This window comes from Schistocerca gregaria, chromosome 5 (assembly GCF_023897955.1).
Source record: "Schistocerca gregaria isolate iqSchGreg1 chromosome 5, iqSchGreg1.2, whole genome shotgun sequence".
NCBI classification, from domain to species: domain Eukaryota; kingdom Metazoa; phylum Arthropoda; class Insecta; order Orthoptera; family Acrididae; genus Schistocerca; species Schistocerca gregaria.
This window is the reverse complement of record NC_064924.1, coordinates 305,648,912-305,663,494: the sequence shown is the minus strand read 5'-3', so window position 1 is coordinate 305,663,494 and position 14,583 is coordinate 305,648,912. Positions and strand designations below refer to the sequence as shown.

The 14,583-nt window shown below is 39.9% G+C and overlaps 1 protein-coding gene across 1 annotated transcript in view; it reads left to right on the top strand.

Moving 5' to 3' along the window:
* Window positions 1–14,583, top strand: part of LOC126273324 (lactosylceramide 1,3-N-acetyl-beta-D-glucosaminyltransferase A-like) — a 77,473-nt gene that overhangs the window by 19,809 nt on the left and 43,081 nt on the right. Inside the window, exon 4 of the mRNA XM_049976870.1 lies at window positions 5,370–5,641. Within this exon, the coding sequence (XP_049832827.1) occupies window positions 5,370–5,641 (272 nt within the window). The remainder of the gene's footprint in view (window positions 1–5,369; window positions 5,642–14,583) is intronic.

Genomic DNA, 14,583 nt, shown 5'->3' with positions numbered 1-14,583 from the left:
AGGATGAGTCATCATCAAGGAAAATGACATGGGATTCAGAATAGGACCATGTGAAATTTAATTGGTAGAAGGTATTTAGAGATTCCAGGAATTTTAGCAGGTCAACCTCACCATGAGTCTATATGGCAAAGATGTCATTAATGTAGCTAAACCAAATCAGGGGCTGAAGGCTTATGGATCTCAGGAAAGCACCCTCCAAGCACCCTCTTACCACCACCTATTCCAGCCCTGTGACTGGCAAGACATATACTATCAAACAGGGAGCCACCTGTGAAACAACAGATGTCATATGCCTGTTACGTAAACACTGTTCGACCTTTTACATCGGCATTACTACAACCCAGTTATCAGTCAGGATGGGTATAATCAGAGGATGTATACAGGCAACACACAATATCCTGTTGCAGAGCATGCTGTACAATGTGAAAGTCATAACCTTGGTGCCTGTTTCACAAAATGCGCCATCTGGATTCTTCACCCAGACCTCAGTTTCTCAGAACTCCGCAGGTGGGAACTAGCACTACAACAAGTGCTTGGTTCTCACCACCTACCTGGCCTTAATTTACCTTAATTCCTTCTGTCTCAGCATATCCTCACAGTAACTACTCCTTTCTTCTCTTTATTTTAGTTTTTACATCTTTTATTTTCTGGCCTGTCTATTTTTCGCCATCCCTCCTCCCACCTCTGTAACATACAATGCACTTAGCTTTTCACTTGTCTTATCTCATGCATGGTGTTTTAGTAGTAATCTTTGTCTTGCATGTTTCCTGATTTCCACCTTTAAACTCTAAGGTTTTCAAATCTTATCTTGTGCAGTCCCCAACAATCAGTCTTTCCTTCTCATCCCATCCGGTAAGTCTCCCCTGACTCCGGGTTCAGGTTTACTTTTAGGAACTTTACCCCTTTCCGTAAGCCTCTGCAGTCATATTCCTTCACCCCTCTTCCTTCCCCTTCAACTCTTCTGCCAGAAGAAGGAGCCACTGGCTGTGAAAGCTTGTAAAAGTTGAACCCTTTTGTATGTGTCCTTCCCTGCCACTGCTTAGTGAGTAGGTTTTTGCACTATCCATTTAAATTATATTGTCAATGATTGGCTATTTTAGTTGTTTTGTTTACATAATTGATCACTTTTGCTGTAATACCCAAGAAGTCTGAGAGGTTTCCAAGGTATAAATTTTTAGGGCACCCTTATGCATTACACAGGACAGTCTGTCTTGTAAGGCTGCAAGTTATCTTTACAGTGGTAGCTTTTCGCCATCTCTATAATAGGTCAGCACATCTACTATCGTTGGTGTGGATCCTGTTGAGTGTACTCCTCGTCCTACATGGTTAGATCAAGTTCCCTGGTTTTCTTCTGTTTTGTAGACTGCTGTGGAGATGTTGTGCAGTGTTCTTCTAGCATTCTTGCATCCAAACTTCATGGAAATTGACGTTATGGTCCGGTGGGTTGTTAGCTGAGCTAAGTAATGCATTTAAGGAGTGGATCTGTTGATTGAGATGGCACGTATGTGCTCATAAATTGACAGCTGTTAACTGTTGCATAATTTCTTATATTCCCTTAGAAGGATGTGATTTCTTCTCAAGTTAGATGGTGGAAAGCAGCTCAAGGCTGGTACCCACAATACTGGAGTGGACTTTATTGCACAAGTAACAGTCCACATTGTTTTCATTAACTGCAGATCTGTCAGCTGTGCGTGGCTGTTGTTTCCGGGCAGGGCTGAAGTATTATGCCGCTGAGAAGACAAAAAAGGCCAATGGCAGATGATTCTATGGTCAAATCTGCAGAACCCCATGTCATACCACATAATTTTTGCAGAATATTATTCCTTGAGCTAATTTCAGCTGCAGTCTGTTAAATTCTATTTAAATGACAGCTTTCTGTTAACTATAACTGCAGGGTACCCTGGTTATTTGTAATGGGTTGGCTACGATATTACTCAGATTAAAGCATGTGGTTTCAGTTTTTTTAGGGTTTGGCAGAACTCCTCATAAACTAAAATGTCCAGTTATACTTACATATTTCATTAATATATCTTCAGTGACCTGGATTTGTTTGTGCTGTGTCGATATCACTAAGTCATCAGCATGTGTCTGCAATACATAAGCTAAGTAGTATGGAGCTAGGACTGTGCATTGAGAAAGGCCATGATTAAGGATCTCCTAGTCAGTAATGGCATTATCTACACTCCTGGAAATGGAAAAAAGAACACATTGACACCAGTGTGTCAGACCCACCATACTTGCTCCGGACACTGCGAGAGGCCTGTACAAGCAATGATCACACGCACGGCACAGTGGACACACCAGGAACCGCGGTGTTGGCCATCGAACGGCGCTAGCTGCGCAGCATTTGTGCACCGCCGCCGTCAGTGTCAGCCAGTTTGCCGTGGCATACGAAGCTCCATAGCAGTCTTTAACACTGGTACCATGCCGCGACAGCGTGGACGTGAACCGTATGTGCAGTTGATGGACTTTGAGTGAGGGCGTATAGTGGGCATGCGGGAGGCCGGGTGGACGTACCGCCGAATTGCTCAACACGTGGCGCGTGAGGTCTCCACAGTACATCGATGTTGTCGCCAGTGGTCGGCGGAAGGTGCACGTGCCCGTCGACCTTGGACTGGACCGCAGCGACGCACGGATGCACGCCAAGACCGTAGGATCCTACGCAGTGCCGTAGGGGACCGCACCGCCACTTCCCAGCAAATTAGGGACACTGTTGCTCCTGGGGTATCGGCGAGGACCATTCGCAACCGTCTCCATGAAGCTGGGTTACGGTCCCGCACACCGTTAGGCCGTCTTCCGCTCACGCCCCAACATCATGCAGCCCGCCTACAGTGGTGTCGTGACAGGCGTGAATGGAGGGACGAATGGAGACGTGTCGTCTTCAGTGATGAGAGTCGCTTCTGCCTTGGTGCCAATGATGGTCGTATGCATGTTTGGCGCCGTGCAGCTGAGCGCCACAATCAGGACTGCATACGACCGAGGCACACAGGGCCAACACCCGGCATCATGGTGTGGGGAGCGATCTCCTACACTGGCCGTACACCTCTGGTGATTGTCGAGGGGACACTGAATAGTGCACGGTACATCCAAACCGTCATCGAACCCATCGTTCTACCATTCCTAGACCGGCAAGGGAACTTGCTGTTCCAACAGGATATTGCACGGCCGCATGTATCCCGTGCGACCCAACGTGCTCTAGAAGGTGTAAGTCAACTACCCTGGCCAGCAAGATCTCCGGATCTGTCCCCCATTGAGCATGTTTGGGACTGGATGAAGCGTCGTCTCACACGGTCTGCACGTCCAGCACGAACGCTGGTCCAACTGAGGCGCCAGGTGGAAATGGCATGGCAAGCCGTTCCACAGGACTACATCCAGCATCTCTACGATCGTCTCCATGGGAGAATAGCAGCCTGCATTGCTGCGAAAGGTGGATATACACTGTACTAGTGCCGACATTGTGCATGCTCTGTTGCCTGTGTCTATGTGCCTGTGGTTCTGTCAGTGTGATCATGTGATGTATCTGACCCCAGGAATGTGTCAATAAAGTTTCCCCTTCCTGGGACAATGAATTCACGGTGTTCTTATTTCAATTTCCAGGAGTGTATAAATATTTAAAATGGTATGTCAGTCAGCATAATGTTGAGAAGTTGTGCTGTTCTGCTTCAGGGTATTACTCAGAGCACCTGGCAAACAACACTGAGTCTCCACATGGTATCGTAAGTTACAGCACAGAGATCTTTTGTTGTGTTTGGAGGCCAGCTTCTATACAAGTTGTCAATAGAAGCACTTGATCTACGTAGCTATGATTTGGTCAAAATCTGTCCTGTTCAACTGTAGTCTTTCCAAGTATCTCAACACACAGTCTGTTATACAGCAGTCTCTCAAAGAATTTGTACATCAAATTCAGAAGTGCAATAGGATGGTAACTCTGAGGTTTGTTGCTGGGTTTGCCTCTTTTAAGATACCAGTGATCTTTGTCTGGTTCATAAGTCGTGGAATGGATACAGCTGTATTAAGTAAAAGTTTCTTAGTTTAAATTTTCATCTGCACTCTTTGTAAGCACAGTGGAGGCTTTTTCTTTGTCCAGGTATTGTGACATTTATACAGTTTTTTCACTTTTAGATCTTTGGCTTCTTTTGTGGAAGAACGCTCTTTGGGAAAATAATGAACTTCTTATGGAATGTTCACAGAAAGTCTTAAAAACAAAGCGAACAATAAAATAAACTTCAACAACAAACAAAAGCACAACATCCAATGCAGTTAGCGAGAACAGGCTTAATTCTAATGTTACCAGATAATTCAGTTCTCACACCATCAACAGTAACATTATAACTTCGTTCCTGAGAATTCTTGACACTGACATATCAGTATATCCCAGTTCATTGCCGATCTATGTGATTCTCAATATCTGAATTTCACAATGAAATGTTTTAATGTTTTGTTCCTTGAATTCGCCATTAATCAAATTTTGGGTAGTATAACTAACCATTAAAAATTTCTGGATGCAAAAATGGATAAATTAAGGGAAAGGCAACCACTTACCTATAGAGAACTTCTGTGTGGCACACGAAAACATGTAATGAAAACAGTTAGCACTAGCTTTCAAGCTATTGCTGATTTTCTAGTAAGAGTACACACAACCACACATGCACCCAAATGTACAGGCTCACAGTGGCATTGAGACTTGCTGTACGATTGGGCATCTGTGGTTGTGTCTGTGAATGTGTGTTCTTACTAGAAAAAGAGCAAGATCTTGAAAGCTAGTGTTAACTGTTTTTTGTTACTTGTTTCTGTTTCATGCACCAATCTTCTATAAGTATGTAGCTGCCTTTCTGTTATTTTATATATTTTATCAATAAAAGTCCTTCACCCACAGATTATTGTTCCCTGGAACAGTTCATTTCATCACTTTCAGTGGATGCCATTATGTATGAATAATTCATTGTTCCAAATGACAGTCAAGTAAAATGGCACAGTGGTTGGGATTTTTGACTTTTTTTTTTGTGAGGAGTGGAGTTCAAATCCCCATCCAGTTAGATTTTATGTGAGTCACCTACATTGCTACAGACAAATTCTGGACAGATTCTTTCAACAGCCATAGCCTGTTGCCTTCATCTTTAGTTATCCAAACAATGCCCCATCTGTAATGAGCTTAAGTTGATTAGACGTTAGGCACTTTCATTCTTTTAAATGGTGAACATGAATATTTTTTAAGTTTACAGCATTTATGTACCCTGAGTAATATTTTTCATTGATCTGCACAACTTGTTGACAAGTAATGATGTACAAGACTTTTTCAAATCAAATACTTTTATTGTAAAATGCAGTATTTCACAGAGAAAGTCTGATACATAATTATTTAATTCCAGGAGCAGATTGAAAAAGAGAGTGTTCTACACAAAGATATAATCCAAGAAGACTTTTTGGACACATATTATAACTTAACTTTAAAAACTGTCATGTTACTGAAATGGACTATTAAAAACTGCCCATTTGTTCATTACGTCATGAAAGCAGATGATAACACATTTATCAATGTTGAAAGCCTTGTGCATTTGCTCCATTCTAAAGGTACAACTGGTTTATTGATGGGTGATCTTATATGTGGTGCACACCCAGTTTCAGACTCGCACAGAAAAATGTATGTACATAGTTTTTGTTTCTTTCATTTATCTTTGTGAAATGGTTTTATTTTAAGCTCAGCTTTCAACTAAATATTACTTATACACACAAAAAAAGTCTTATATACCAAACAAAAGTGCTGGCAGGTCGATAGACACACAAACAAACACAAACATACACACAAAATTCTAGCTTTTGCAAACAATGGTTGCTTCTTCAGGAAAGAGGGATGGAGAGGGAAAGACGAAAGGATGTGGGTTTTAAGGGGGAGGGTAAGGAGTCATTCCAATCCCGGGAGCGGAAAGACTTACGTTAGGGGGAAAAAAGGACAGGTGTACACTCGCACACACACATATATCTGTCCGCACATACACAGACGCAAGCAGACATTTGTAAAGGCAAAGAGTTCGGGCAGAGATGTCAGTCGAGGCGGAAGTACAGAGGCAAATAAGTTGTTGAAAGACAGGTGAGGTATGAGTGGCGCAACTTGAAATTAGCGGAGGTTGAGGCTTGGCGGATATCGAGAAGAGAGGATATACTGAAGGGCAAGTTCCCATCTCCGGAGTACTGACAGGTTGGTGTTAGTGGGAAGTATCCAGATAACTTGGATGGTGTAACACTGTGCCAAGATGTGCTGGCCGTGCACCAAGGCATGTTTAGCCACAGGGTGATCCTCATTACCAACAAACACTATCCAATCTCCTGGTTTCCCACCTCCCATCATCTTTGTTTTTAGATATATTTTTCCCATTTTGAATGTTCCCCCCCCCCCCCCCTCTCATATATATATATATATATATATATATATATATATATATATATATATATATATATATATATATATATATGCTTGTGTCTGTGTATGTATGGATATGCGTGCGTGTGTGTGTGTGTGTGTGTGTGTGTGTGTGTGTGTGTGTGCGCGCGCGCGAGCATATACCTATCCTTTTTTTCCCCCTAAGGTAGGTCTTTCCGCTCCCAGGATTGGAATGACTCCTTACCCTCTCCCTTAAAACCCACATCCATTCATCTTTCCTTTTCCTTCCATCTTTCCTGACGAAGCAGCTGCCGGTTGTGAAAGCTCAAATTCTGTGTGTGTGTTCGTGTTTTATTCATTGTGCCTATCTACCGGCGCTTTCCCGCTTGGTAAGTCTTGGAATCTTTGTTTTTAATATATATATGTAATAGAAAGAAACTTCCACATGGGAAAAATATATTAAAAACAAAGATTCCAAGACTTACCAAGCGGGAAAGTGCCGGCAGACAGGCACATGAACAAAACACACAAACACACACACAGAATTACTAGCTTTCACAACGGATGGTTGCTTCTTCAGGAAGGAGAGGGAAAGACGAAAGGATGTGGGTTTTAAGGGAGAGGTTAGGGAGTCATTCCAATCCCGGGAGCGGAAAGACTTCCCTTAGGGAAAAAAAAGGACAGGTGTACACTCGCACACACACACACACACACATATATCCATCCGCACATACACAGACACAAGCAGACATATGTCAACAGTGTGGCCAGATGTTACTCACCAATGGCCATACTAAGCTAATGTTATGACGAGCCTATTATCAAAGTAACTTGATTCTTCGCATCGTGATTTAATAGCAGCCAATGGAGGGTTCCAGGCTGTGCTCAGCTAAAATCCCGTATCCTTGTTGATGAGATTATCGGCTGTATGGATATGTATTGCTTCCTTAATGATGCAATCCCAGAAAGATGATGCCGTGATACCAGGGATAAAACTTCCATCTTTTCATAAATCATACGATGTCCTGTATTCAGACAGTGTTCCGCAGTTGCCGACTTTTCCGGTTGACAAAGGCGTGTATGGCGCTGATGTTCATCACAGCGTTCTTGTACTGTGCAGCATGTTTGGCCTGTATAAACTACCACACACTGACAAGGAGTCTTGTACACACCACATTTCCTCAGGCCAAGGTCATCCTTAACTGAACCCAACAGGTTTCTCATTTTGCAGATGGTTGAAAAACTCACTTAATTCCATGTCTTCCAAGGACTCTTCCGATTCTTGATGACATGGCACCAAAATACAGCAAAAAGACCAAAGTGGTGGGTGTCTTTATATCTTCATTCTGCTCCATAGATTAAACTCACCTGGGCCTCAATGCATTATGTATCTGTCTCTCAGAATAACCATTTTGTTGGAACACTATCATCAAATGTCGTATTTCGCTCGATAGGCTCTCAGGATCAGATACCACATGTGCTGTATTAACTAACATACAAATGCACTACTGCATTGTGCAGGATGATGGCAGCTTGTGGCCTGCAGATATAAATCTGTACATGTTGGCTTGCAGTAGACGCTGTGTCCCAAGGATCGATTTGCTTTCCTTCCTATGAAGACCTCAAGAAAAGGTAAACCAACATCTTTTTCCACTTCCATTGTGAAGTTTATATTCAGATGGAGCGATTTCAGATGCTGAAGAAACATAGGCAGAGTATCAAGTCCATGTGGCCACACCACAAATGTCTCATCCACACACCGCATAAAAAAAGAGGGTTTGAGAGTGGCTGACTGTAGTGCTTTTTCTTCAAAGTCCTCCATAAAATAATTGGCCACCACAGGAGAAAGAGGTCTTCCCTTGGCGACACCATCCACTTGTTCAAAATGTTGGTTATCAAATAAAATGTATGTTGAAATAAGCACATGTTTAAATAATGCTGCTGTGTCCTCCTCAAATTTGTTGCTAATGAGCTCCAAAGAATCTTACATGGGCACCTTTGTAAATAAAGACACAACATCAAAACTTACTAACAGATCCGATACTGCAATCTAAGAGTTTTCAGGCAACCTATGAAATCATCAGAGTTTCAATGTGATGGTCGCAATTGCCTATGAGAGGTCCCAATAGTGATGTCAGGTATTTGGCAACATAATAAGTAGGTGCTCCTGTGTTACTTACAATGGGACAGAGAGGTACCCGATTCTTATGGATGTTGGGTAGGCCTAAGAGTCTTGGAGGAACTGCAGCCTGTTGACACAAACTCTTAGCAACTTTCACTGGAATCAAGTTGATGAGTTCCACAGTTTTTCTCTGGATCCTACCTGTCGGACCACTTTTTAATCTACTATACGCATGATCGTCAAGCAGTTTGTATATCTTGCCGTTATATTCTGTACATGAGAGAAGCACAGCAGCATTTCTTTTTTCGGCAGGTAAGATGACAAAGTCTTGCTCTTCTCTCAATTCTCGTAGAGCATTTCTTTCAGCTGAGGTGATGTTAAAGTTGGACCTCTGAGATGAAGCCTGAGTCAAGATGCGGCTTGTGTCATGCCTAATCTCTTCGGCAGCATCCTTAGGAAGTTCTAAGTTCAATAATTGGTCACTGTTAATCAATCTCATTCTGTTGTTGGGAGCTCCAATAATGTGCTGCTTCCCCAAAAGCATTTGTTGAATTTATTTAGTCCCAGAGGATTCTTATTTCATGTTAATTTTCTTCCTGAAACTTGCATATCATTTCAGACATATCTATATTTATTTCTGTCATGGCTGCACATGTCAAGTTCTAATCTCACCTTGAAAACTACAGTTCATCTAAAAATTCATTATTATTGCAAATGTTGTAGATTATATCTCTACTTGTATTTGTGTAATTAACTGCTTCACCTACAATTGGTTTCAAAGACAGGTTAAATATAAAATTTATTTAATAACACATTTATTGCAGCTGAATAGCCATACAAGTTCAAAACTCAATTATAATAATACATGAAATTATAAATTTTACATATTGTGATTTGCATAGTCACTCATTGCCTGTGCCCACTTGATATAGGGTTCTACATGGTAAGATTTACATATTTGATGACACAGTTTACTCTCTTATATTGTATCTGGTTCAAGATTTAATGTTTTGTTGCAAATAAGGTAGTGGACTGCGATTCTGATGATCAAGTGTCTCATCACAAAGTTTTCCTTCGTCCATGTTTGACCAGTTTTGGTGCTTGTACTGTAAAATTCTTGAGGCATATCTTCCCTTTGTTCTTTGAATATTTTTAATATACATTCCAAACTGGTGGTGTTGGGCTGCATCAGATTGTTCGTAGGTCTTCAGCAGGTATACAAGTCCTGATCATTTTGTTTCGGTCACTCCAATCGCTTTCTTTATGTAGGTTAGCTTTACTTTTTCTAGTGTCACTGGATTTTTCTCTGTGAGATGTGGTTTGATGATTTCTAGGTAAACGTCACTGTTAATGAGATATTGGCTCAGAATAGTGCCATTGCTGTCTCTAGGCTGGGGATCTAGTGTGTTCTATTTCATGGATAGCCATTATTGCTCTCACTGCTTTCTCTGTTACATTTTGTGAAACAATTTGGTCTTGTTTGTATAGTGACCTCTAGGTACTTGAAGCCTGAGTGACCTCTAGGTACTTGAAGTCTGATACAATTTTCAGATTTTTTTTGTATATGAAGATCTCAGCCAATGAAGGTGCTCTTTCTCAATTTCTGAGCACAAAATGTCATTCCCTAGAGTTCAGTAAGACATACAACTGAGCTGTCCAGTGTCTGAAAATTTACTTCTAGTTGTTGAACATTGTTTCTTGTGGATTGTAAAATATATAGTTGTGCTTATCGTGGCAGGCTACCTCCTGTTGTGCTTGAGATTATAAAATCCTTCTGATGGGATGGAGATACTGTTTTTCATCAGCTTGCTGAACACTTCACTTGCTGCTACCCTAAGTAGGAAAAAGCGTACACTCTTGAATTTTTATTAGGTTGTACTCCATCAGGTTGCATAATTAAAGTCAGCTAAGCATTTACTGGAAGTGCATTAGACTAAATTCTTTCAAATCTGAACAAATTATATGAATTCATTGATGCTCCAATGGTTGAAAATGAGTATATGATAACTGGTGATGTGATTCAGTTTGTGTGTGCTTTGAAAAATCTTAGTGCCCTAATATTAGCTGCTGACAAGTTTCCACAGTAATCCTTTGTAATGTCATACTGAAAGAAATAAGGGTGTATGAATTCCTTGGTTAATTATTGAGATCCTGTTATTAGCTATGGCAGGACTTTTTTTAAAAAAAACATGACAAAATATATCCAAGTATTTCTCACAGAAAGAATCATTTCTTTTTACAGTCCCCATATGAAGCCATGTTTGGCACACTGAACTTCCATATTATTTATTGTTTCTTGTTGTTTTGAAATGTGTTTTGAGCATATTACAATATCGCCTGGATACACATATGAGATTACACATTCCCTCTGGGGTATTCTTACAATTTCTTCCCCTGAAAGGGTAACTAACAGAGGACTCAATGGGTCTCCTTGGAATACTACATTCTGTTGGAGTATTGGCTCTAGCAGGGAGAGGTTATCTGAGATCGTTATGCCCTTCCTTTGTAGTGTTGCACTTATGATTCGAGTCCATATGTTGTTTTCACTTAGGGTTTCCTTTAGTTTTTTGTCACTAGGTTCCTGTTTATAAAGTCAAAGGCTTTTGTGTAATCTATAAATACTATATAAAACTTTTCTCTCTCTTCAAGGGCTTCCCATAAACTCTTTAGCAGTACTTCTACTGTGTCAGAATTGATCTTCCATCCTGAATCCCATTTGGCTTTTGCTTAGGTGTTCATTGTTTGTTTACCTTATTCTTGCTGTTATTATTTTTTTTAATATTTTGAAAGGTAAGTTTTCTATTGCCATGTTCAGTATCTTCTAGGATCCTTGTGGTTTCCTGTCCCTTTTGTTACTAAGTGCTTCCACTTTTCTGGAATGGAGGCTGTTTCCATGCACATATTGTAAAGTTTTGTTCCACTTTGGTGGTAGTGCTTCTTCCTCTGGTTTCTTTCTTATCTTTCCTGGAATGTTCTTTTCTTTTAGAATTTTTTGTTGGTGTAGATGTATTTTGTGATTAGAATATAATTTATTCTAATTACTTAACTTATGAATTTTGATTTCTTCTTTGTTGTTGGTTAGTGTCTATTAAGTTTGATTCAATAAATTCTGGAGGAAAGGGTCTCATCCTTAAGATATGCACTATGAAATGGCCGATACAGGTTTTCAGTCTTTGAGAAACATAAGCTTTTATTCTTCCAACTTTTCAAAAGTAAATAATCTCAAATAATCTCACACCATTAATACCATTCTATTTCTTCTCTCAGCAACCCCAGTTACTTCCATCATAACTCTACTCTTCACTGATACACCATAACTATAGCAATTTAAAATTAATTGATGGTTGACATTGGTCACTCACCACTACTCTGTTGCCACATCAGCCACCAGATACTGCTCACATATAGGTGACACAAAAACATGGCAAATCATTTCAGAAATATTATTAATGTGCAATGCAGAGCAATGTTGGAAGGTGCCACTGCAAGGTATGTTGGAAATGTGAGATGCTCTGTCAACTGTTGATTTTAAGTGACCAATGACTGAACTGCAGCAGATGATGCATGTTACAGTCCTGAGCGTAAACTCATGTCGTGAGCTGCCCACAACTTCATGACTCATAATGTATGTGAGAACACTGTGGTGAATGTTCTGCAGTAGAACTAAAATCACGATAATTTTTTTCATGTCTATTAAGGCTAACATCTATTAGCAAACTCAAGACAGAAAAGATTCAGTTTCAGTGCTAAAAGCAAACTGCAATTTCTTTTTATCATTGGTCACCTGAAGCCATCCATCCTCTCACTGGCTACACAAACTGCCACAATACAAACCAATGAGCAGTCCTCAATGTCAATTCATTGCAGATTATAGATGACACAGGAGATACCAGAGGGGAAAAAAATGATATATAGAAAAATAAGAGCAAAGAAAAAAGTGAATAAGATGATGAAAATTATGTGTTAAAGAATTAGAAATAAAAAAGTACATGTAAACCAGTTAACTGAATAAAAATGATAATCTTTTTTTATTAGATTTGGAAATAAAAAAACTTTTATGGTACTTGATGAGAGTTGAACCCAAGACTTTCAGCATGGCAAGTTAATGCACTAACCATTGCACTAAAGAAAAATGCTGAATGAATTAGGTACATTTTTGACTATTATCACCCAGTTACAATGATGAATTGCAGCCTTCAAAACCTCAGTTTCATACAATGTCATATGAAGCTTATCTAATGTAAGCCAATCTATGTGATTGTGACTTCTGCATATGTGACACTGAATCGCATCTTATGCGCAAGTATCAAGCAGTGTTTAGTTGATCCTTTGTGTGAAACATGTATATTTCATTAGTGTCTTTAAGTGTGTGTGTGTTCTTTAAGTGTGTGTGTGTGTGTGTGTGTTTGTGTGTGTGTGTGTGTGTGTGTGTGTGTGTGTGTGTGTGTGTGTGTGTGCGTGTGTGTGTGTTTTGCTTGGGATGTAGATATCATGTGTGAAGTGAAATAAAAGTGCCAGACCCATGCCACAGGATCTAAACACATCAAGAAAGAATGTGGAAAAGGAATTGAAAGTGAACTGACCAATTATTTTGGCACTTTAGCAACAGTAAATAGTTCACGTGTGACACTGAGCAATCTGATTGGTGGAAACCAGCTCTAAAGCATGAACTGTCAACTATCAAGTAATTTTAATGAGACTATAACTAACTGATTTGTCATTCAAACAGATGACGCTAGTGCTCAGGTGGCTGTCAAGCGGAACATTAACTCTGGAGCCAGTATGGATAAGGAAGGCTGATGTTTCTTGTATTCCATGTCATGTCCATTTAAGTCTTTGTAATTTCTTAGTTAAAAAGCGTAATTTAAGGAGTATAATGGCACTCTTCCTCAAGCTGAAGCACGTATTGCATGCTCAGTACTATTTCCTTCATCCTTTGCAGCCAGGAAGACTTGCTTTGAATATATTATGAACAAGTAGCCATGGAGATTAGTACCACACTTTGCTGATGTGGTCCTGTTTGAATGTGCTTTATAGCTAATATTAGCTGCTGACAAGTTTCCACAGTAATTCTTTATAACACTGAACTGAAAGAAATAAAGAAACAGGACTACATGATTTGCTTTTTTATTTATTGAGATTTTGTTGTAAGCTCTGGCAGGGATAAAAAGGACGTAACGAAGTGTATTGAGATATTTCTCACAAAACAATCATTTCTTAGTACAGTTTCTATATGAATAGATCATACTTAGGTTCAAGATCATTTTAGTGTCAAGTGGACCAGGACAATAAACTGTGGAATCAGAAGCTGGTAGCGTCAGTAAAATCACACCTAGCCTAACTTGTTCATAATGCCTATATTTTTGTTTTAACTTTCCATCCTTACCAATGTAAGGTAAACAATTGCAAATACTTGAATCATTTATTTTCCTGCACACTACAGGTGTTATTGTTATTTACAACATTATTTTCAGATATGACAGTATCAGCACTTAAACCCAGCCATGGAAATTGTGGCTTGATTACAATATCTAATTGTACTGATTCAGTTAACACTGTTTTTTTATCTTCTTCTCAAGTATGTTTTCTCAAAGCTTGAGGCTCAGAAAACTTGCCTGGAAATTAGTGCTATTTTGGAAGTCTGTATTATAAACAGCAAACAAGCTGTTCACTCAGTCATTGTTCTTATTAATGTAATAGGTGGAAGTTCATAATATACACTACTATTTCCCCTTCCAAACTAACCCCCATCCCAAATACCAATATCTTAACCTTCGCTGTCCAAGAATAACTGGGCCGAACTCATAGACACCATACTGTTTTTGCAAAAATACTCCCTCTTGGCAGGAGTGCCCTTACCCAGGAGCTCCTGGTATAGCTGGTGACTTTTAGTAATGAGATGATGATCATTATAAAATCTAATATTTCTATGACTTGGCCTGGTATGTAACACTTCAACAAACAGTCTTTGGCTCTGTCACACCACTCAAAAATATTGCTGTCTCTCACTGTGACTGTTCGTGGAGGGAAAGTATCTTAAATCTTTGAGCCATTTTGTTACTAACATCATTGATGTACATCC